Source organism: Selaginella moellendorffii, unplaced genomic scaffold (assembly GCF_000143415.4).
Source record: "Selaginella moellendorffii unplaced genomic scaffold, v1.0 SELMOscaffold_28, whole genome shotgun sequence".
Taxonomy (NCBI): Eukaryota; Viridiplantae; Streptophyta; class Lycopodiopsida; order Selaginellales; family Selaginellaceae; genus Selaginella; species Selaginella moellendorffii.
In genome coordinates, this window is record NW_003314289.1 from 866,766 (window position 1) to 889,367 (window position 22,602).

The 22,602-nt window shown below is 48.3% G+C and overlaps 6 protein-coding genes and 1 long non-coding RNA gene across 7 annotated transcripts; 4 read left to right on the forward strand and 3 right to left on the reverse strand.

Moving 5' to 3' along the window:
- The first annotated feature begins 242 nt into the window (after nucleotides 1-242).
- LOC9630374 (vam6/Vps39-like protein) lies at nucleotides 243-3,862 on the forward strand. The gene is made up of 12 exons (XM_002975504.2): nucleotides 243-699; nucleotides 779-990; nucleotides 1,057-1,188; nucleotides 1,241-1,384; nucleotides 1,440-1,552; nucleotides 1,601-1,922; nucleotides 1,979-2,308; nucleotides 2,366-2,593; nucleotides 2,648-2,851; nucleotides 2,908-3,405; nucleotides 3,469-3,567; nucleotides 3,625-3,862. Exons 1-12 carry the CDS (start codon nucleotides 261-263, stop codon nucleotides 3,790-3,792), a joined length of 2,889 nt encoding a protein of 962 aa, XP_002975550.1. The 5' UTR covers nucleotides 243-260; the 3' UTR covers nucleotides 3,793-3,862.
- A 3,999-nt stretch (nucleotides 3,863-7,861) lies between these two features.
- LOC9630375 (putative RNA methyltransferase At5g10620) lies at nucleotides 7,862-8,848 on the forward strand. The gene is made up of 6 exons (XM_024680581.1): nucleotides 7,862-7,921; nucleotides 7,978-8,120; nucleotides 8,174-8,240; nucleotides 8,298-8,375; nucleotides 8,459-8,604; nucleotides 8,658-8,848. Exons 1-6 carry the CDS (start codon nucleotides 7,862-7,864, stop codon nucleotides 8,695-8,697), a joined length of 534 nt encoding a protein of 177 aa, XP_024536349.1. The 3' UTR covers nucleotides 8,698-8,848.
- An 11-nt stretch (nucleotides 8,849-8,859) lies between these two features.
- LOC9630376 (AFG1-like ATPase) lies at nucleotides 8,860-11,528 on the forward strand. The gene is made up of 14 exons (XM_002975506.2): nucleotides 8,860-9,341; nucleotides 9,403-9,527; nucleotides 9,593-9,693; nucleotides 9,768-9,893; nucleotides 9,949-10,018; nucleotides 10,089-10,175; nucleotides 10,247-10,312; nucleotides 10,370-10,462; nucleotides 10,512-10,568; nucleotides 10,638-10,766; nucleotides 10,823-10,913; nucleotides 10,972-11,060; nucleotides 11,112-11,296; nucleotides 11,360-11,528. Exons 1-14 carry the CDS (start codon nucleotides 9,161-9,163, stop codon nucleotides 11,457-11,459), a joined length of 1,500 nt encoding a protein of 499 aa, XP_002975552.2. The 5' UTR covers nucleotides 8,860-9,160; the 3' UTR covers nucleotides 11,460-11,528.
- LOC9630377 (DEAD-box ATP-dependent RNA helicase 18) lies at nucleotides 11,528-14,026 on the forward strand. Its single transcript, XM_024680580.1, has 11 exons — nucleotides 11,528-11,805; nucleotides 11,963-12,205; nucleotides 12,256-12,459; nucleotides 12,509-12,588; nucleotides 12,652-12,757; nucleotides 12,807-12,920; nucleotides 12,989-13,087; nucleotides 13,139-13,225; nucleotides 13,279-13,385; nucleotides 13,436-13,579; nucleotides 13,634-14,026. Exons 1-11 carry the CDS (start codon nucleotides 11,584-11,586, stop codon nucleotides 13,830-13,832), a joined length of 1,605 nt encoding a protein of 534 aa, XP_024536348.1. The 5' UTR covers nucleotides 11,528-11,583; the 3' UTR covers nucleotides 13,833-14,026.
- A 1,692-nt stretch (nucleotides 14,027-15,718) lies between these two features.
- On the reverse strand, nucleotides 15,719-16,724 carry LOC9630378. The gene is made up of 3 exons (XM_002975680.2): nucleotides 16,230-16,724; nucleotides 15,986-16,135; nucleotides 15,719-15,922 (listed from the first exon to the last, which is right to left on the reverse strand). The coding sequence occupies exons 1-3, from the start codon at nucleotides 16,722-16,724 to the stop codon at nucleotides 15,719-15,721; spliced, it is 849 nt and encodes a 282-aa protein (XP_002975726.2).
- A 1,702-nt stretch (nucleotides 16,725-18,426) lies between these two features.
- Nucleotides 18,427-18,798, reverse strand: LOC112348332. Its single transcript, XR_002993013.1, has 3 exons — nucleotides 18,755-18,798; nucleotides 18,630-18,690; nucleotides 18,427-18,563 (listed from the first exon to the last, which is right to left on the reverse strand). It is a non-coding gene; the product is annotated as an uncharacterized LOC112348332 (long non-coding RNA).
- Nucleotides 18,799-19,733: 935 nt separating this feature from the next.
- On the reverse strand, nucleotides 19,734-22,328 carry LOC9645273. Its single transcript, XM_024680749.1, has 2 exons — nucleotides 22,180-22,328; nucleotides 19,734-22,082 (listed from the first exon to the last, which is right to left on the reverse strand). Exon 2 carries the CDS (start codon nucleotides 21,343-21,345, stop codon nucleotides 19,744-19,746), a length of 1,602 nt encoding a protein of 533 aa, XP_024536517.1. The 5' UTR covers nucleotides 21,346-22,082; nucleotides 22,180-22,328; the 3' UTR covers nucleotides 19,734-19,743.
- Between the last annotated feature and the right edge of the window lie 274 nt (nucleotides 22,329-22,602).

The window sequence follows — 22,602 nt, forward strand, 5'->3', positions numbered from 1 at the left end:
CAATATCCCTCCCCTGCAAAATGAAACAATCCACTCGCCGCAAACGATTGCGCTTACCATTCTTCCTGATACATTGCTCTCTATGCAGAAACCTGAAAGAAAGAACACACTAGCTTGTTAAATGTATCTTAAACACTAGAAATGAAGTTATATTAGAAAAATAATTTCAGTCCCGGGGTAACCTTTTATATCAGATGTGCGTTTATAAACCAACCCTAATCGTCCTCTGTTTTTTAGGGTTCTTCAGTGGCTAGGGCTTTATGGTGCACAATGCGTTTGACGACGTGTGCGTGGTGAGGGATTGCCCCTCGAGGATCGAGAGCGCCATTGTCACGGAGTCCAGCACCAGAGGTGAATTCCTCCATGTCGGCTGCATCGACGGGAGCCTGCGCATCTATTCGCTCCCGGACTCGTCACAAGACGAGGAGGATCTCGGCGCGGAGCGCAGCAGGAGCTGTGTGCTGCGGCGGACGATCGTGGGGTTCGCCAAGAAGGCGGTGTCGCAGATGGATCTGGTGAAATCGCGGGGCGGGATGCTCATCACTCTCGCCGAGGCAGTGGCCGTCCATTCGCTGCCAGGTTTCGAGCCTGTAGCGTTTCTTGCAAAGACGAAAGGGGCCAATCTCTTCTGCTGGGACGAGCGAAGAGGATTGCTGTGCGTTGCCAGGCACAAGAAGCTTCTCATTTACAGGCACGATGGTAAAGCTCTCTCTCAAAATCTTTGCTTTGGAGTTCCTAGATAACTTTTTGATCTTGTTCTTCTTCTTTGCCTTTGCAGGAAGCAGGGATTTCACGGAAGTTAAAGAGATCTCCATTCCAGATGTCGTGAAGTCCATGGTCTGGTGTGGCGATTGTGTTTGTCTTGGTGTGAAGCGCGAGTATGTTTTTGTAAATGCGGCAACTGGAGCGTCCACGGATATCTTTCCTTGCGGTCGAAGTGCCCCGCCGCTCGTCGTTTCCTTGCCTCGTGGCGAGCTTCTACTTGGCAAGGTACTGGTTTTTGTGCATTTGTTTACTATCAGCTCCACTGATCCACATTCATGTCAACTTGATCAGGACAATATTGGAGTATTCGTAGATCAATCGGGGAAAGTAACCCCGCAAACTGCTTTAAGCTGGTCGGAATCGCCCTCAGCTGTGATGGTTCATCCACCATATATCCTTGCTCGGCTTTCAAGATTTATAGAGGTATGTCTGTATGGTTTAAGAGCTTCAATTCCTGACGTCAGAATTGGCCCAGGTAAGAACGCTGAGGGAGCCTTACAGTGTCGTGCAAATGATAGCGCACAAAGACAAGCAGCTGCTACAGTCGAGTAGTTTCGGTTTGCTGGCCGCGTCCGAGAACTCTGTCTACAAGCTTGTCCCTGTCGCCATTGGTGTCCAGGTTTGTTTCTTACTGTCTTTTACGTTCGTTCCGCTTACGTTACACTCTGGACTAGGTAGTGCAATTAGCGGCATCAGGCAACTTTGAAGATGCATTGGCGCTTTGCAAGCTAATGCCTCCCGAGGATGCATCTCTGCGAGCTTCGAAAGAAGATGCCATACACAAAAGGTAGGTGTTGAAAAAGCTTTGTCCAGCCTGACGAGTGTTTATGGGCAGGTATGGCCAGTTTCTTTTCAGTCGCGGACAATATGTTGAAGCGTTGCAGCACTTCGCACTATCATCCATGAGTCTGCCGTCAATCATCGCGTTGTTCCCTTCAGTGAAGCTGCCGGAGTTTTGCGTATTTGACGAGTTCAAAGACATGGAGAACTCGGGGGAGCTAGAGGTGGATGAAAATAATAGCAACTCCGTCTCAACATCTATCTCTCTGGCGGCTTTGGCGACCTTCTTGATGAATAAACGAGGGGATGTCATTGCTAACGCCGAGGCGAAAGATACGGACGAGGCACTGGCAGCTTTGTCTGAAACGGGTCACAAGGTACTCAATCTGATTATTTCTGACGCGCTATTTCTAAGCTGCAGCTTCTTACACAGCATAATGTTTCCACGAGACTGGAGCCAGACGATCCACGGAAGAGTGCTGCCGTCTTGGATACAGCACTTATCCAAGCGTTGTTGCTTACAAACCAGTCTCCAGTTGCAATTCAACTTCTTCGAGGCTCAAACTACTGCGACGTAGATGCGTGCCGAGAAATGATGCTTGCTGGAGGCTTTTACAAGGAGCTCCTAGAACTGTATCAGTTCAACAAAATGCATAAAGAGGCTCTACAACTACTGGCTCGTTTGGTCGAGAACCCAGAGTCCTTTCCAGTTCCACCTCCAAAGGATGCGTACGGCCCAGAGGCTCTTGTGGATTACTTGCAGGTAAGCTTTTATCCTATTTCTCTATGTCTTATCAAGTATGGTTATCTTGTTTCGCAGCCTCTCGGGGGACAGGATCAGACACTTATCATGGAATTGTCAACACTAATTTTAAAGCTGAGTCCGGACCAGGCCATGAAGCTGTTTACGTCTACAAATCCTCCCCTACCTCCAAAGTATGTGCTGTTGAAGCTGAAGGCACACGCTCCTGATCTGCAGATTGTTTACCTTGAGGAAATGGTGAAGCACAATCCAGATTCTTTATCAGCAGAGTTTCAGAACGAGCTTGTAAGTTTGGTTTTTGGTTTTCCTTATAGATCTTTGCTAAACTCTATTACACAGATACTACTGTATTTGTCCAATGTCCTCGAAGGAAAGCCAGACGACTCAAAATCTAAATTATTGACCGCTCTAGAAACTTTCACCGCTTATAATGCTCGAGACATATTTCCCCGTTTTCCGGGGGAGGGTTTTTACGAAGAAAAGGCAGTACTTCTGGGACGAATGGAGTACCACAAACTTACGCTTTCTATATATGTGCACAAGGTGAGGTATTCGTTTTTTATGCTTTGATCTCTCGATCATAATATTATCTTTTGCAGCTTCATAATCAAGAAAAGGCGCTAGCGTATTGTGATCGTGTCTTTGATCGTGTCGTTGAAACAGCATCACAGACAATATTGAATGCACCCGTCGATCACAAGGCAGCGGAATTGTACTCAAAGCTGCTGGAGATGTACCTTCGGCCCAAAAAGTCCCTCAAAGAACTTAAGCTAGCCCTTGCTAGTCTTGGTGGTCTCAAATACGATATATCAAGAGCTGATGGAGCTGATGGAGCTGATGGAGCTGGCCTAGTACACAGGCACAAACACAAGGGACACGTTCGACACAAAGTCACTCAGATTGAAGACGCACTGAGTTTTACGAATGGCAACGAAAGTGCTACCGAAAGCAATAAGAGCGACACTGAAGAAAGTGTCGACGGGAGGACGGAGGATGGAATTATGCTGGAAGAAGCCATTCATCTACTGAGCAGCAGATGGGATCGCTTTCACGGCACCGAAGTCCTATCGATGCTACCGTCCGATGCCAAGCTAAAGGTCCGTGATGTTTGTTTACACCTTTTTTAAAAACTCTTATTCTGATTTCATTGCTGTTGTAAGGATCTTCTTTCGTTTTTGGAACCACTGTTGCGGAGATCCACTGAAAGAAGCCGGAATGCAGCGGTCATCGGGCGAGTGGAGTATAGCGATCACATAGAAGTACGTCTTTGTAAAGCCAAGCTATCTTTGTATTCTTTCTAATTCGCGTGCTTCCAGGTCCGTCATGAGCTGCTTCAATGTAGAGCACGGCGATTCAGACTCACGAACGAGACATTGTGCTCGATTTGTCGCAAAAAGATTGGACCCAGCGTTTTTGCAGTGTATCCTGGCGGTGCTTTCGCACATTTTGTTTGTTACTCTCAACACAGAGCTTCTGGAGCGTGAAGTTCTTGTTGGTATTGTATCTCTTGTATAATGGATTGAGGTTTGTAAATAGCTCATGTTGAGTTGATCATGGTGGAGTATCTCTTGTGTAAGCTTTCTGCTTGCTTTTACTGACGAATTTTTTCTTTGTTTTTAGGAAAAAGAGACAGTATGTGAAATTCGTAGTCCCTAAATGGTTTGATATAGGTGGAAGTTTCAAAGGTACCGTGGCCATGGACAGCAGCGAGAAATAAACATGGGAGTTTTCGAGATCTTTCGCATGACACTCTTGCTCTCGACCTGAATGAAATTACAAAACGACAGTGCATTATAGCTAGACAACATGAAGGCTCTCTTCCTGGTCGAAAAAAACGAATTTAATTGCCCAACTTTTTCAGTGCTTGTGAAACGTCATAATCATCTCAAACGTCTTAACTACACTGCACCAGTGATGGGGGTATACCATCACTTCGGATATTACATTTAACAACCTTTACATAGAAAATTCTCTTGGTTTTACATTGCATACAGCCCATTCCAAGACAATGCCACAAACCATGCAAGTGTATCTGGAACATCCATGGCTTGCCCCCATGTCTCAGGAATAATTGCATCATAATGGAGTCCACAGATAGTAACCACAGATACAACCATAAGATTTTCTTTATTTTATCTTCTAGATTCCAGTGATAACCTGGGGGAGCCTATAAAGGATGGTTACCCTTCAACTTTGGTGGCGGGCACAGATCAATGCAAATGCCCGCAACTCACCCTGTCCTTGTTTACGATGCCAACGAAACCGAATTCACGGGCTTCCTGGCGCAATCCACGGAAGAAACTGGTTGTGCAATAGAGGAGAATATAGCGTCCAGCGATCTCAATTCCTCCATTGCAATCTCCTCGCTGAGGAAAACGAGAAATAACGTGGAAGACAATGCCACAACCTACATGGCGAGCGTGGAACATCCAAACGGTGTCTTGGTGCCTGTGTATCCCCCGGAATAGACCAAATCGTTTAAATTCAACTTGAAAGTGAGGAAAGGTTTTGGATCTCTCACTTGGAACAATGGTAACAAAGTGTGACTAATCATCTTTTTCTTGACATCGCCTGGTGTCAAGGTTGATGAACCAAGCATGGAAAATGGTAACACACATTTTCCTGACTGACATACCATTGTGGTTATCCTTCAGTTGTATCAGTTTGCCAATCACTAGCAACATCCATGGCACGGAGCTTTTGTGGCCGAGTTCCAGGCCTGCCACGTTGCGGTGATCTTTGCTGCTCGAGCTGATCATGGGATCGCATCAATCTCTCGCGCCTGCCCCTCGGTGTACTTCTCAAGCCTTAATCCATCGGCAGCACGTATATGGAAATGGACTAAGTTGAGGGGAACCTCTTCAAATTTCCCAGCAGGCTGAGCAGAAAAGAGCCGGTTCTTAGCTTAGTGGACTTGGCCACTCTATGTAGGTGCTCTTTGCAAATCATGAAACTCCATCAGCAATCCTCCCTCATGGTTGGTGCTTTTTACGACACCAAGCATTATACTAACCACAGTAGATTTTAATTCTTTTTGTCTTGGGTTAGAAGTAAGTGCTCACAAAAAGCACCAATGATCGTGGAATGGCCCTGGTGCCAAAACAGTGGCTATCGGCAAGGAATGTTTGCGTGTCATTACTGCCTCCTTCCATGGCCAGCACTGCCATGCCTGGGATCCATTACAGGCGAAGTACACTGGGAAGTTTGCATTACCTTCGAAAGCTGTAGTAGTTGCTTCTGCAAGTGGCCTCGTATGCATCCATAGGGGCCTCAACTCCTCTGTGATTCACCTGATGGTGAGCAATCCAGTGACCCAAGAGTGGAGCCAACTACCACCGCTCCATCTGGAAGAAGGTCGAGTATGTGATCGACTTTAACATGCTGTTGAAGTCGGCCTGCTTTAAAGTTGGCTTGCTCGGTCTCGGAGTGATGACTATTTCTATGACCTTAGTATCCGGGATTGTATGACCTTAGTGATCACCGGGGAAGTAGTGCGTACAAAGGGCATGGGAGACAATGTCGAACAAGGTGGAAAGATCCTATGCCAGGCTACAACGAGCTCTGCGTAGTCGATGGCTATGGCGTGTGGAAAGTTGATGACAAAGGTGGCTTGGTTACAGTCTCGTCCTGCGTGGTCATCCTGGGCATTGTTCAGCTTCTCGTCCAGGCGTTGGGACGGAGTGCCCGTTAGATTTAAAAGTTTCATATTAGTATAATTTATCTGGAGTTGTGAGTGGCAATCTTTCTATCGAATGGCTCAGTCACCTCTTCTTGTAGCCAATGTGTAGAACCATCAGCCATTCCTGATTCAAGCGCGGCAAAAATTTCGCTAGTGACAGGATCCATGGCGATCAACTTACCGCTTACCGCGTGTTTGTAAGAGCTCAAAAAATTCAAGCAGAGAAAGATCAATTTTCTTCGTCTTCATTATTGGATTCGTCTGATTTTCAGACAAAGAATCAGACGAAGAAAAGAAGAAATGAAGAGTGTTTTTTCTGGAGGTTGGCTTGATAGTTTTCGGCTTAAGCCTTCATTTGCCCTATAAAAGCTTAAGAATCCACGAAGATCAAACTGTTTCGCTACTAAGCACGTGGATCTGGATCGCATTGGAGTTCAGAAAGTGCGTTCGTAACAGCAAGTGTGACTGGAATTTGTCGGACATAATTTTGTAAAAATCCGCGTTTGTGATCCTTTTTGGTCATTTATAACCTTGGTAACAAAGGGAAAGACCTAAAAGCATGAAGAGAAGAAAAACGCTGTCGGAGCTACTCGGTCAAGACGACATTTTGGAGGCGGTTCTTACCTTTCTGGACTTGGCCACACTGTGTCGGTTCTCTGTGGTCTGCAAGTCATGGAAATCCATCATCAGCAATCCATCCTTTCGCCGTCGGTGGTGTCAAAATAGTGGAGAAAAGGAATCTTTGCGCGTTATGACCACTTCCTTGGATGGCAAGCTCTGCGCCCGGGATCCATTACAGGCGAACCATATTGAGAAGTTTGCAAGACCTCCACAGGGCGGTCATGTCATTGCTTCTGCAGGTGGCTTGGTATGCATCGACACGAGCTATGATCTCTCTAAAGATGTGTTTCACCTGTTGGTGGCCAATCCAGTAACCCAAGAGTGGAGCGCACTACCAGAGCTCCATTCAGGGGACGTAGAAAGAAGGCCTTTTGTGGGAGTGATCAGTGCCTCCATGTTTGTTGACAAAGTTGGCTTCAAAGTCGGCCTGCACTTTACCGACCCCGACAGTTCAGGCCACTGGTGCTACATCTACGACTCGGCAAAACGAGCGTGGTCTTCTCTCCCCAAGCTCCCGCTCTCGCCAACCTACATTAAGATGAGGGAGCAGTGGAATGGAGATTGTGGAGAGGCCAGCTTTCCAGACATGGACGACTTCTTCTATGACCTTAGTATCCTGGGATTGTACGACTTTGGCCGCACCACATGGATAACGGGAGAAGTTGTGCGCAGCCTGAGGATTACAACAGGCCTGGAAGGCAGGGTTGAACAAGATGAAGAGATCCTGCGTTGTGTTTTGCCACGTCCCGGTTGCTGCGCGGCGAGGCTGTGGGAGCACAATGGGCAGCGATACTTTGCAAGCGGCTGGGTGAACGCGGGAGGCTTCCGCGACCATTTTGGTGGAGTTGATGGCTATGGCGTGTGGAAGGTTGATGACAAGGGTGGCTTGGTTACAGTCTCAGCAGTGCTCTATAAAGCCATTTGTGATCAAGCTGGGCGGGTCCATCATAACATCCCTTACTGTTGTTCTACCCACGCAGAGGGCAATCTCGTCACCTTTTCACAGACAAACCTTGTCTGTGTTTACAACTTGAGCACAGGGCGATGGGGCGGAGTTGGCACAACTAAGGGAGTGATTTATCGCCCATCTTTCAGGACACTTTAGATCTAAACGGAAATGTTTCTTGGATAAAACTTCAAGATCCATCGAGTTCAATATATATAGCAAGTGTTTTGTAAGTTCCTGAAATATCTTAAACAAATTGGTTAAGGATAATCATTTCTACAAGTTGTTGCATTATGGCTTAGGGCTCATGTCGAGTTTGAGAACTTCGTCATGGTGGAGCGTCTCTTGTGCTAGTGCTCGCTCAGTGGTACTTCCATTTCTCGTTGCTTGGACGTTCTTTTGCTTACTCGAATTTTTCTCTAGAGGCCTGCCAAGATTAAGGTCCTGACCGTGGGGAAATCCCCAGACCCTGGCGTCCAAATGCTTCTGGATGGATATAGTCGGAAGATTCAGCGATACTGTGGCTTCCAAGTAGTGCAAGTCCGACCAAATCCAAAAAACTCCAGGCAAGTCTTGACATTCTCTCCAAGTTTTCCGGATCTTTTTCATTCCCTTGCAGCGATCCAAAGGTCCAGATCGAGGCCGAGAGCGAGAATGCCATGCGAAACATCTCAACCAGCGACTGGGTACGAGAAAAGTTTTGGTTTTCTCCGTTTGAAGGTTTGCGCGAGAAAAATCCCCAGGTTGCAGTGCTGGATGAAAGTGGTCGAGACGTAACTTCGCTCGAGCTCGCAGACTTAATCGCTGATGCAGCAAACAACGTAAGCTTTGCTTTTCTCCAACTTCTTTTTTTGTGGGTCTTCGAGTTTTCCATTCTTTGTTCTTGGGATCAATGTCAAAGCAGTGCAGCTCATCGCTACTTTTCTGTATTGGTGGACCATACGGACACGGCTCTCGCGTCAAAACTCGCGCAAATGTGACACTCCGGCTATCCTCGCTGGTCCTCAATCACCAAGTCGCTCTTATCGTCCTCGTCGAGCAAATTTATAGGTGCGAATCCATTCGATTCTTCGTTTCACGATCTAAACCTCCCAGCTTTTTAGATCCTGGACGATCCTGAGAGGCGAAAATTACCACCACTGAAGAGGAAAAAGTTCCATTTTTCTTTGCTTTCTCGAGCAAATCTAAGCTGGAAGATCCCTCACTAGAGTGGAGGAGAAAACTTCAAACGATGACCGTCCGATCGGGGCTTATAATCGAACGGTGGTAAGCCTAGTGGGGCTTCCTTTATTTTTATTTTCTTCCCCTTGTGTTGGAGAAAGAAGGGCGGAGCGCTCCATGATTCGTCACACTGGGCGTGGATGGGAGCTGGCGAGATTCTAGATCGCGTCACAGGTCTCTAGCAGGCGCCATTGATAGCAAAAGCCAGGGTTCTTTGGAGCGATCTCCATTCTCCACGCGTCTGGAAGAATTTCTTGGATAATCTTGCCCGGATTGTCGAGCGGGCACTAGTTTAGTCGCGGTGGCAGGGTGTTTTGGACCGATCCTGTCGCTGCTAATTGATTTGGGAGTGATTCTGGCGTAGGGGAAGAGATTCTTTACTCCGATGAGGGCTGGATCGCGCAGATTGTGTAAAGCTCTTGCGCAGGCAGCTACCAGAAGGGATTTTTTCTCTAGGGAAGTTCTCGAGACCAGCGCTCCGGTTTATTGTCAAGGCAGTGAAAGGATTTTCACCCTCCAAAGGAGATTGGCGAGTTCTACTATCGACACAAAGAACAATCATCCTGGTAATTAACTCTATTTCTCGTTTTTCCTTTTTAACTTTTAAAGCTCAAACATTCTATCCAGCTTCCAGGCCTCCAACTCTAAAGAGTGGAAATTCGAGAAGTTTGGAGCTAGAGAGAGCGGGACCTTTGGTCGAGTATGAGAGAAGAATTTCTTCTGGGCACCTTCTCCCCGGAGATAAATATCAGGTACGCTTTGGAAGCTTTTTTTTTCTTCCTTCCATTCATTTGCCTGTTTGATTTTATTCATGTAGGAGGATGCCTTGCGAGCTCTGCAAGCTCTGTTTGACTTGCTCAAAAGCACTGCTGCGGAGAGTAGGCTTGATAGAACGAGTGCCGAACAATCTCACGGAAGGTTTTAATACTTTTGGTAGAGAGACCACTTGATTTTCCAGCAAGCTAATCAGTCTTCTCTCATTTTCTTTTCAGAAGCAAGAGCTGGTGGTCTGAGTTGCTGTCTCCAAAACCATCCGTGCCATCAGTAAGAGGCCTCTATTTGTATGGCGGCGTTGGCACCGGCAAGACGATGCTAATGGATATGTTTTACGAGCAACTGTGAGTTTTCTCTTGGTTTCATGTTTTGTTTAACGTGATGGGTCAACAAGTGTAGGCCTTCGACGTGGAGAAAGAGGAGGTTACATTTCCACGATTTCATGCTGAATGTTCACAGTCGCTTGCAAGTAAGTCAACGTTTTCTATTTTTCAGTGCTTCCTTCTCCTTATTTTCTGTCGAAGTAAATGATTTTCTAGAAACTCAAAGGTGTGACTGATCCACTAGAGATGCTCGCTGAGGAGCTTTCGAAAGAGGCTGTCATTCTTTGCGTGGACGAGTTCATGGTAAGTCAATATCACAAGCTTTTTGCTTTTTATTTTTTGCTGGCAGCCTTTATCAAGCTTTCGCCACGCAGGTCACTGACGTTGCGGACGCATTAATTCTCAACAGGCTGTTTGGACATCTCTGGAGCAAAGGGATTGTAAGTCTGTCTTTTGTTTCTTTGTCGGCAAGGTTAATCATGGAAAACTTTATTCAGGTTCTGGTATCCACTTCTAATCGAGCTCCTGACCAATTGTATGAACGGGGCTTGCAAAGGGACTTGTTTTTACCGTTCATTGCATCACTAAAAGTAAGTCAACTTTCTCTGAGTGCGTGAGTGAGTGAAACTCCCTGTTCAGGAGCGCTGCGTGGTCCATAAAGTTGGATCCCCTACAGACTACAGAAAACTCAATGCAGTGAGTATTTTTTCTTGTGTTATTAAGTAGTAGTTATCTGAAAGGGAATTTGTGTATCATTGTGACAAGGTTGAGAAGGGGCTTTATTTTGTTGGAGAAGGAGCGTCTGAGATGCTCAAGGAAAAGTTCCGCGTTGTAACAAATGGCGAATTTACTGCACCAGCAACTGTTGAAGTTGTCATGGGACGCAGGCTCAAGGTTTGATACGACTTCTTCGTCTTACATTTCGTGATATATGCTTGGTTGTTTCTCAGGTTCCTATCTCCGCTAATGGATGCGCATATTTTCAATTCTACGAACTTTGTGAGATGCCGTTGGGTGCAGCGGATTATTTCGGTCTATTCAGTACGTGTTTCCGAACTAAGCATGTCGATTCTGTAGATCCGATCACCTGTGACTGCAGACCATTTTCATACTCTCTTTCTGGAGGGCGTCCCAGTATTTGGATCTCATAATCGGGTCGCGGCTTATAGATTCGTTACCTTGATAGACGTAAGTTCGTGATGTTCGTCCTTTGCGGATAAACTCAGTATATCTCTCCAGGTTTTGTACGAGAACAAGGCTCGTTTCGTCTGTTCCGCCGAGGCTCCTCCAAAAGAACTGCTCGAGCGGATTGTCACAATCGCAGACGCTCCGAAGCGTACGTCGTCAAGGTCCGCTCGGAACGACGATGCGGATTTACTCGTGGATAACGAGCTGGGATTCGCGAAGGAGCGAACTATCAGCAGGTAAATCTTCGCTCTAGCGGCTTGTTTTCTTGTGCTCAACCAGTTGGAAATTTTCGTGTCAAGGTTGATCGAGATGCAAACCAAGGAATACATTGATGATCACGCAGCGTCTCGTCTTGACGATGACAATGATAGCCCAGTGGCTACAGGCACAGATTCGTGATGTTTGCCACAAATAAAATTCTGTATTTCGAATATTCTGGAGTATGCTAGCATATTTTTGGTCACTGCTTTTAAATTTGAAAATGGCGCCAAATCGGCAATTTAGGGCAGGATAAACCCTAGCTATGAGGTTCGAGGATCTGGCGCTCAGCGCCGAGACGCTGGCTGTGCTGCGCGGCAATGGCTTCTACGATCTCACGCCAGTTCAGGAGCGCATTATCCCGCAGCTCTGCCGCGGCCAAGACGCGCTCGTTTGCGCCGTCACGGGCTCCGGTAAGACGCTTGCGTTTGTCGTCCCCATCGTTGAGATCCTTCGCAAGCACTCGGCTTCCTTCCATCCAGGACAGGTTAGTATACTTTTGTGTGTGTGTTCTACGTAGCTCTTCTTCTTTTTCTCATTTTTCTCGTGTTTATCTGTTCATTGTGGTTGCTTCCATCTTGTTCTCTTTTCCTTGCGTTAGAACTCTTTGCTTTTCTTCCTCATGGTTTGTAACTTGTGTGAAGGTTGGAGCGATTGTTGTGGCACCGACCAGAGAATTGGCGTCTCAGATCTTTGATGTGTCGCGGCCCTTCTTTGCAGGCCTAAACGAGTTTGATCCTGTGCTGCTTGTTGGTGGTGCCGACGTCTCTTTAGATGTTTCCAGCATCGAGAATTGCCCCCGAGCAAAAGTTTTGGTTGGCACTCCTGGCCGCCTGCTGGACATCATGCAGCGGTGTTCTTCTCACTTGGATTTTTCTTCCTTGAAGGTACTCAAAACTGAGATGACCCCTGGTGCCAAAGTGTTTGAGCTACGCAGGTTTTGATTCTGGATGAAGCGGACCGGCTGCTTGAGATGGGACACGATCGTCGCGTCTCGGAAATCATCAGTCTGCTTCCTGGACAACGGATAACCGGGCTTTTCTCTGCGACGGAAACAAAAGAACTTGCGGTGAAAGCTGGTGTCCGGCAGGAATACAGCTTTCAAACGAAAAAACAGACTCCTTCGACACTCAGTGTACAGGTAAGCGTATTTTATCGATGAGGAGAGCACTAACTCCGACTTCTCGCAGTATCTCATCAGCGATGCTGATGAAAAGTCCTCGCAGTTAGCACAATTCCTTCTTGAACACAAGTCCAAGAAAACTATTGTGTACGTCTTTCTCATGGTTTTATCTGTTAAGCTTACGTTGCTTAGAATATGACACTATGACAGATACTTTATGACCTGCGCCTCCGTGGATTACTGGGGAACCATCCTTCAGAAGGTTGATATCATGAAGAATGTGTCGATCGTGGTGCTACATGGTAAAATGAAACAGGTGATATTTATTTGCGTTTGATGTCCGTTTTTACCATGAACTATTGCAGAAATCCCGTGAAAATGCCTTGCAAAGATTCACCGACATGCCATCGGGTGTGCTCTTCTGCACTGATGTCGCTGCTCGCGGACTCGATATACCTGGTGTCGACTGGATTGTGCAGGTAAACGCTTTGTGATAAAAGTTTTGAGGCTCGCTTCGTAACACAGTAATTTGAGTCATCTTGTCCAGTATGATCCTCCTCAAGATCCAAACACGTTTGTTCATAGAGTCGGGCGTACTGCAAGAATTGGACGCGTTGGCCATTCTGTTGTGTTCCTTCTTCCAAAGGTACTTGAAACCATGTAAAGCGTCTAAGGGCTGCTTTGAGTGTCCTTACAGGAGGATACGTATGTGGAGTTTCTGCGCATAAGGAACGTTCCCGTCGAAGAGAGAAACAAGCCGGAGGCGATGGATATCATTCCAATGGTTTGTGTGCTGTTTGAAAATGCCATTGCCTGACTTTCTGGTGTTCATCGCAGTTGCGTGCAGCCGCTGAAAGTGATCGAGATGTAATGGAGAAGGGACTGAAAGCATTCGTATCGTATTTTCGAGCGTACAAGGAGCACCACTGTAACTACATTTTCCAGTACGTAGCGGTCGTTAAGTTCCGTCGTGTTTTGATCTTTCGATGTTTAGGTGGAAGAAACTGCAGCTTGGCAAGATTGCCATGGGCTTTGGTCTCTTGCAGCTACCTTCGATGCCAGAGCTAAAGCGAGGCATTTTCACGTCGCAACATTTTGTCCCCGTCGAGGGGATAGATTTCAGTGCTATCAAGTACCGGTACGTGTTCCTCGACTTTCTCTTCGCCTACTCATCGGTCTTTTATCCGTTCAGTGACAAATCGCGGGAGAAGCAGAGGCAAAGGGAGCTAAAAGCTGCTCCTCGCAAACGTTCCAAGCCCGAGAAATGTTCCAAACAAGACAAGAAGAAGATCGCAGCTGTGAAGAAGCTCCCCGGCAAGAAAAGAAGCTTGAGAGACATGGAAGAGCTGAATGAAGATTACCGGCAGTGGAAGAAACAGCGACAAAAGTGAGCTAAGCTTTCCTTTTCTCATTGTATTCAAGCTTACTACGCTGTTGAGAGGGAGCGAGCTATGTCTTGGGCAGCACGAAGCCCAGGCCTTTCCCCCAACCAAGCGCCGGACGGCATGCGGTGACTCCTTTGCCCAGCCGGATCTGGCCTTCTCTTCCGGTGCTCACGTCCAGGCAGTAGACCTCCTTCTCCGCATAGAAAGCGTAGAGAAATCCTTCACACAGCACGAAGAAAAGCTTAGAAACGTTGGTCAGTGTGATCACCTTTTGCGCGCTCGACTTCCACGCTCGGATGGGCCACTGGATGCGATGCGCAGCGATCCACTCTCCGCGGCCATGGAGCTCGAAAACCTGGATGGACTCTTCCGCGGGGCAGCAAAAGATGGCGCTCGACTCGGACACGCCGAAACATCCCTGGCGATGGTCGGGCGCTTGGATGCCGCTCACGATCAGCGTGGAGAGGTCGAGAAGGAACATTTTCGCTGCCGGGGACGCCGCGTTTGCGATGAAGACGATCTTGTCCCCGCCGATGGCATGCGCCTGGTACTGCTCGGCCCGAGAGAGAGCGCCGGCGCAGGGCTTCCTCTCCCATTCCCAGCTCGAGGGAGCGTCGGATGCTTGGGGCTTGGCCGCGGGGATCGTGAACACGGCGATGCGATCGGGGGCGATCCAGGAGATTGCCGCCACGCTCTCGCCGCCGTCCTTGCAGTGGAGGAGCACGGCATGGGCACACTGCGCGTTGAGCGCTGGCAAGAGGACGGCCGATCCCTGCGTCGGGGAGAAGAGGGCGAGTGGCTGGGGGCCAGGAAAGCTGTCCACCAAGATCGAACCGGATCGAGATATCGCCACGAAGTTGTCGATGGTCGGAGAGGCATGGACAGTGCGCACGGTGGCGTCGCCGTAGCTCGCGAGGTGGATGGAGCCTGGCTTGATCTTGGCGGAGGCGTTGAGCAGGCGCAGCCTGGACGATCCGTGCGCGAAGGTGACGAGGATCTTGTGTGGATCGCTGGCGCCGCAGAGGATCCCAAGAATGCGCTTGTCGCGCAGCACATCGGAGCTCATCAGCGCCTTGCACACGGTCTTGGATAGCAAGAGATTCTTCCAGCCCAAGAATGCGGGCATCCTCTCCACGACGAACGCCACCACATCGTGAGGAAATGTCGAAGCTTTGGTGGAGAAAGGCGAGGAAGCCATAGCCGTGAAGCTGTGAAGCCGCGAAGCCAAGAACCACGATCACGAAACCAAGTGCATTGTATTTGTATGCTGGCGCGAGCACGGCCGGGATATTCCTTTGTGACGTGTCTAAGTCAACGCATCTTTGACGAGATCTAAAATATTCTAACGGCTCACAGGTTTAGGGTTCAATTCCGGACAGCAAGAATAAAAATAGTAAGAAATAATAAAACAAAACCGAAGAAGAAGAAAATAGAAATTAAAGGCAAGGATTTTTGAGGAAGCAAATATTTTAAATTTACTTTTCATCGAATTACAATTTTGTATATAAAAGATATGTATCGTTGATTTAAAATATTTCAGTAAGTTTTAGAGCCCGACTTTCACTTCCTCCACTTTCGGCCTCTTGGGCGTTGGCTCCCGAGGTTGATCTTCGAGATCTTCTAGTCCGACCGGTGTTGGGAGACGATCTTCCATTTTGCGGTGGTCTTCGGCATGGTTTCTCGGGCTGATTCTCTCCTGGTTGGTTTTGGACTGCTGCTCATTGTTCTTGCCAATGTCTCCTCCCTTGCAGCTTGCGTTCAAGTCGAGATCACACTGACCCGCGCACGGACCGTGGAGCTTTGATCGCCATCCTCGAGAGTAGAGTCTCTTGTACAGGTCTGCAGTCTTTACCATTGGAAGATGCTGCTGCATGCTAACACAATCAACCTGTTTAGCTAGCGCGCGAGCAGAAGCTCGGCCGGGGAGAACTATTAACCTGAGCGGCCGGAATCCCGTGTACAAGCTGCTCCATCTCCTGCTGGAGCTTGAGAACTTCCGATCTCATGTAAGCCTCTGTGAGTTCCTCCATGCCGGCACCTTGTCCCACGGCGATGGTGTGCTCTAAACCGTGAATGGTGCTCTCCAGGCTCCTCACCTGATAGAAACACAAGCTCTCAAGTCAAGCTCATCGAACGAAAACAAGCTCAAGCTGATCTACCTTTCGACCGGGCCATCGCTTCAATCCAAACTTCCGGCAAGCTTTCTTCAGAGTTGTCTGTGACACGCCCAGTTTCTTGGCAGCGTCGACGATGCTAAGGTGGAAGTACGCGGACAAGTCGGAGAGTATGAGATGGTGAGTTCCAGCACCCTGGATAACAACGACCGTTGCTGGCTGTTAGTTACTCGGCTGTTGCAAGCAATGGAAAACAAGAACGAAAACAGTCGCGACTGCTTTTACTTACCACTTTGCTCCGCCGGTTGACGAGGAAGACGAGCTCCGAGCGTCCCTTGGACGCGTCGTTGGTGTCCGCGCACTGAGGCGAAGGATTGCTCGCATTCGCCGACGACGAGGACGCGTCCTTCTCGTCGGTCTTGGGCTGCTTGTTGGAGGCTTTCGCGTTGGCAACCCCGGGCTTTGGAGCCGGTCCCGCACGCTGCTGCAAGGAACTCGCAGCGAGGTCGTTCGCGGCTGGCTTGCCGAGCGGTGGGAAAGCCTCGAAAGGTTGCTGCTGTTGCTGAGAGTTTTGCGCTGGCGTGAAAGCCCGGAGCTGAGCTGCGAGAAACTGAGCGAGCAACGCGATATTCGGTGCGGGAGCGTTCGCTGGAAACGGCCTAAATGCTGCTGCTGGAGCGTTTGGAAGCAGCGGTGCATTTGAGCTGGGCCTGCTCGCCGAGGAACTTCTCACGAGAAACTGAGCGAGCTCGGCCGGCGATGGCGTTACCGGATTGTTGTTCATCATCCCAGAAAATCCACTGCCGCCGCCGCCACCCGGAGCATAGTTGCCATTTGGTTTCGCTTGCCTGCAGTCTGCATCGTCGGGACTTTAGTCGCAGCATGGAATCGATATCTTCAAACCTCTGAGCGGGAGTCCGCCGAAGCTCGGTGGTGACGCCTTCGAGCAGCCCGGCGTGGATTCGTCCGCGGAGGTGGGAGTCATGCTGTAACTCGTTGGAGTTTCGTTCTTTGGAAAGAACGTCTTTGTTCTCGGGGCCTCTTGTGGAGCGCTGATGGAAGCCGGGCCTTCGTCACCTCCATCCTCTTTCGCTGTGACGCCGCCGGAGGTGATCATCGCTACCAGTTGCTTCTCCCCCATGCATATGAGAACGTCTTCCAGCGTTGCGTCCACGTCGAGCTCCTCGGGTTCGGAGCCATCCGGCCGCACCAGCTGCAACCTCTGGATGCTCTCGCCTCGCGCGATGAACTCCAGCCGCCTCGCGTTTCTCTGCGCAAGTCTTCACCATCATCGCCATCAGCACGCGGAAAGAGACAACAAAACTTATACCTCGATCACCCTCGCAAACTCCTGCAGTGTCTCGTGAACGTGACGCGCGGAACTCCACTGATGCCCATGAACTGAGACTGTGAACTTCACCTTCTCGGTGGCTTGGCCAGCGGGAGGATGGCGCTGGAATCCTTGGAAAGCACTGCCTGGAGCGGACATAGTTCTTGACACCGAAGAAGTTTAGCGGGAGCACTGCGAAGGAAATGGATCAAATGGTCTAGCTCGACCACCAAAATGCAAGAGAATTCACGGGGACAGTACCAGAGCATCGAAGCCTTTGCGTGTTTTTTCGGCCGTTGGCACACCAAGTGGCAGTTATATTGTCCTTTTGGCTGCCCACACTAGTTTTTCCCTTTCCTTTCGACGTTTTCTGCCATGGCGTTTGGCCACCAAACTGCCATCCTTGGCCACATTCCCTGCTTTACGCTTCTAAAACCTGCCAGTGGTCAGTCTAGAAAATGCAGGACCAAAACTGTGAAGAAACAAGGATATCATACCCAATTGTCACCCAGCAAAAGTCGTGTAGCCATGATTTCGCCAAGTCTTACAAGCACGGAGATTTTCTTCTGAAGTGCTCGAAGATGATCTTTTGTGGGAACCAAAACACAAAACACGAAAAGACGGTAGCAGGATTCAGCTGAATGCCACAAACAAGTTAAAGTGTACCTCGTCAATAGGGCTGACAGCCATCGATCATAGCTCAGGAAATTCCCCCTCCCTGCTTTCCTGACCAAAGCCTGCTTGCAGATGTAATACCACTTCTTGCAAATCTAACGTACCAACAAGCCAGAGAAATGCAAGCATAGGGCCTTGAGTTTTGTAAGGGTTCAAGTCAAACGTGATGCCAGGATCATGTCCTAAGAGATAAAGAAAATACACTAAACCAGCTATCAATGGATGAAGAAAATTGGAAACAGATATGGCGTGATGAACTGAGGAGCCATTCATTGTCGCACAGCACTGGTTTATCCAAGATGCCATAAAATTTACATGGCAAATTCTGCAACAAAATTCTACTATAACATGCAAATATGTTGATGATTCACATAATTTAATACAAATCTTTCAAACTATTTAATAGATTTTTGTTCTCCACAAAGTTTAAATACCTAATCTTATTCCCTTAAGAAAACTCGTTAGTGGAAGAGAGGTAAAATCAATTTATACAATACGAAACTCTCACCTCTCTCCAAGGCGTTAAGCGATACGTGATCTGTGGAGCAGCTCCAGCGAAAACACCACCCACAAAATGGACAACTGATCTCCTTTGCTCGGTCTTAGAATACAGGCTCCCTGGAGAAGGAAAACAAAATCACCAGTGCTCTCTCCGCGAAAGAAAAAAACACAGATAGAGCTTACTTGGATTTCTTGCCAGCGTCCAAGAGTTCCTTGTGCTTTCATCGCAGAATCAACAAAAACCCTGGAAAGAAAGAAGAACAAGCATGAAAACGAGGCAATTCATCGAAATTCTTTCACCAGCATACTTCTCGATCTGTCCATAGAGCTGGAGGCTATCATTCTTTCCTTGAGGCTTCCCTTGGAACTCGAGGAGCTAGAAAACCTGGGATTGTCTCGTCGCCGGTGCCGCGGTAGCGAATCCAGTGCCTGCCCTGGCAGAAGAAGCTCCGCAGTCGGGAAGGGTCGACAGCAGCCACGACACTTTCAAACACCAAAAACCCTCGAAATATTTCCATTGGAGCGGAGCTAGCTCGTCTAGATGGTCATTCTTCCTAGGGTTCTGGAGATGAGAAGCGATCGATGCAACAATCGACCGAAGAGGAAGAGGAAGAGGAGCTGCGCAGCTGCGTCGTGGATTATAGTCCACCCACTGCTAGGCCTAGAATCGAGCGCGAGGTAGAAGAAGGAACGATCATCACCTCAAGCTCTACCAGGTTCGCCTCCAAGATCAGCACCAGAAATTGACACTGGAGATTACCCGCGTGGAGGAGGAGCCAGATCCTGCTCCAGTGGCTGCTCCATCCCAGGAAGAAGACGATGGATTCCATCTCTTTGGGAAAGCTCCGGCCGGGATAACGATGATAGAGAGAGTCAGGGATGGATCTCTAGAGCACAGGGCTAGCAGCAAGCGCTACATTCACAGTACAAGGGGGTGGTTTTCTAGTGGCAGGAACTCGTTAGAGAATGTAGTGATCGATGCTGAGAGTGTGAGAGTAGAGGCTGAGAAGGCGGGAGAGAAGGCTCTGGCGGAATTGAAGGATAGATTTTCTAGAAAGGAAGAAGCCATCGCTAGAGAGAACTCGAGGGTGGCGGCACTGAAACAAGTCAGGGGTGAGAAGTGGATTTGGTAGCTCAATTCATGTTCTTCATCAGAGAGAGAAGCCTTCTCGAAGGAGCAGCGATCAAGTTCACTAATGTAAGTTATTGATTTTTGACAATCCTGGGAGAAACTATTTCTTTCTCGTATTCCTTGTGCTAAGCATGACACGATGGGAACTTACAGGTTCTCAGATTTTTATACATTTGCTTTAAGAACCCAGACCGAATCAGTCAACCACTCTTTGAGATACAAAGACACGTTGTTGCCACCAATCACTCCACATAATGGCTGTATCGCCCCCTCAACTCCTTGCCGTTTCGCCCCCTCAACCTTTTGCCGTTTCTGTGGGGAAAACCACCCATCACTAGGGAGTTGACTGGTAAAATAGTTGAAACCAGACTGTTCCAGATCCTCCTCCGTATGAGGCAAAACTGCCAGTTGCAGGAGTCCATTTTCTGAAGCAAGATCTATAAGCCTGTTCAAACCTCCATCTTCTTTCTTCCTGCATTTCATCAAATCGAGAGCACTTGAAACTCCACCCTGAGTAGCCGCATCAGTCTTGGATTTCATATGTAATAAGCAAGGAATGAGCCGCCGCTTGGACCCATAGTCATTGGTGAGAAAAAACAACGCGTCTGGACGAAAGCCACCCCAGCCACCATCACCAGTCCAGAGAAGCGTTGGAAATGCGTCAGCCTGCCTTTCAACGTCGTGGAGATACTTCTCAAGTGTATAACAGTCAGCGCCATGGGTGTGACTTTTACCGCACATCTTTGTCACAACTTCCGTTGCAACCCGTGCTTTCACCACCTTTGCCTTCTCAAAATATATTGCGGGAACTTCAAAAGTGCTGTTGCGCAGTTCCACACTGCGATTCCGAAGAAAGCGAGAAACGAAGTCTACAGGAGCCTTTCCGTCCAATGCCTCAGCTAGCCTTTCAAACTCAAGACCCACTGTCGCATCGCTGCCTTGGCCCTTGGCTTTAAACTGCTGCTGAAATAACTCACCGAAGCCTGTTGGCCGACTACAAAAGTAATGAAAAAGAGCTCGCAAGACAGCAGGTTCCTGAAGTTTGATCCAAGTGTCTCTATCCTGCTTTGCAAAGAACTTATCCAAGTCCTCCAACGCAACACTGTTTTCCGTGCTTAGCCAGGCTAACCTGGACTCCACAAGGCTCAGAGACGGATTGTTGATGTTGAGTATAGTGGATATGGACCCAAACATCTGGTGATACACTATCACCTCTAGCTCCTTGAGCGCTGCAGCATTCCGAGTGCTTTCAAAAAACAGCTCCACATCCCTCAGAACCGTCTCATCCATGTAGACTTCCAATCCTGATGTGTTTGGTACACCTCCCAGAGAACGACTGATTGTACTTGAGGTGCATATCTTCTCAAAAAAGTCGATCAGAAATTCTGTTGCCTGCTCCAAGGGGCGCTTGCTCCCAATGAAATGCTCAAGTGCTGTGACAAAGAACCTGTACCTCCCTTTGTACAAATCACAGACCCTCTGCATATCAATACCATCCACACTTTGGAGCAGTTTGCCAGCATAGAGCTTGAAGTCCTCAACAGTGATGAATCCACCAAATCCATGAAAGACAACAACAGAAGCTTTCCCCTTCAGAGTGGCAGAGATATCCCGTGCCACAGTAAGCATCCTAGCCCCGGTGCCTGCATAGTAGAATTGTCGAAATCCACTATTTATCAGCGCCGGCACGAGAATATCTAGGAACGATCTCGTACCACTTCCAAGAGTTATCGAAGAAAATCGCTTTTCCAACCAGCGGTTTATCATCTTGCACTCGTCAAATATGATTGGACTATTCCACTTCCCTATTAAACGATCCCTCCCTATTAAACGATCGAGTACCTCCTGGAACTGACCTTCAATGGGTTTCAAATCGTCTTTAGTTCGTATAAGGTCTAAAAGTCTACCAGTGAGCGCCTTGAACGGATCTTTGAAGTTGTACAAGTACTCGAGCGAAGGCAATGCAACCTGCTTGAAGAGCCATGCTTGACCTGTCAAATAGCCCGTTTTCTCCAGCTGCCCCAGCAAATAAAACCTGCTAATGAGCAAAGCTTTGAGACAGACTGCAGCACTAACTTCTGGAATATCTCCAGTTGGATACAGCTCCAGCAACTTTGATGCCACTAACTTGAGATCTCCTGAACCTTCAGCTCCAATACCAGTGTCGGAGATCCCCACAAAGAAGAGCCCACGCTGCGCTACAGCGATCTCATACAATGTCCTGGTCTTCCCTGATCCCCGCACGTTGAAGAGAACGGTGAGGGTCGGCTGCGCTTTGGAGGTTCCCTCCAGGATACGCTTGGATGCTTCGAAAGGCTGGTCTAGTGCATGCCACAAGAGGCGGGGGCATTCATCTGTAGGATCTTTTGGCAGTGGGACTTTACACGTTGGGAAATCCGCCAGAAACGCATCCGCCTTGGGATATTCAAGGTTTGGCTTGCGCAACTCATGCCAAAACCTATCCAAGAGACTCTCTATATTTGCCACAGTCGCTCTGACTGGTTCTGCAAGAAACAAGTCAAAAATTTGCAAAAGAAACGCGCCTGGGGACCCAAAAAGGGACCAAGAGATCTAAAAAGGAAAGACAAACAATAGGCTTACCCTTCGACTTCAGTAGCTGCTCCTTCTCCTTGCGCAGCTGCTCCTCCTTGTCGCGCAGCTGCTCCTCCTTGTTGCGCAGCTGCTCTTCCTTGTTGCGCAGCTGCTCCTCCTTCTTGACCAAGCGCTTCCATGGCTGCGAAACCCTAGCCTTTAATGGTCAAATATTCCTTACTGCAAGAAATATGATCATTTGTTCTAACATTATAAACTTGAAAGCTGCCCTTGCTGGCCAGATCTTGTCGATCCTATTGAACAAATTCGTTGAACCTTAACAAATTTCTTGTAATTTTGAGCGTATGAAAACAGTCCGTACCAGGGGTGTAGCTCAACTGGTAGAGCATGCAATAGATAAGGGGATTGATGCCCCTCTCCTCCACTTCCAAAAATTAATTGAAGATAATAGAGAGGAGAAATGCACTTGAA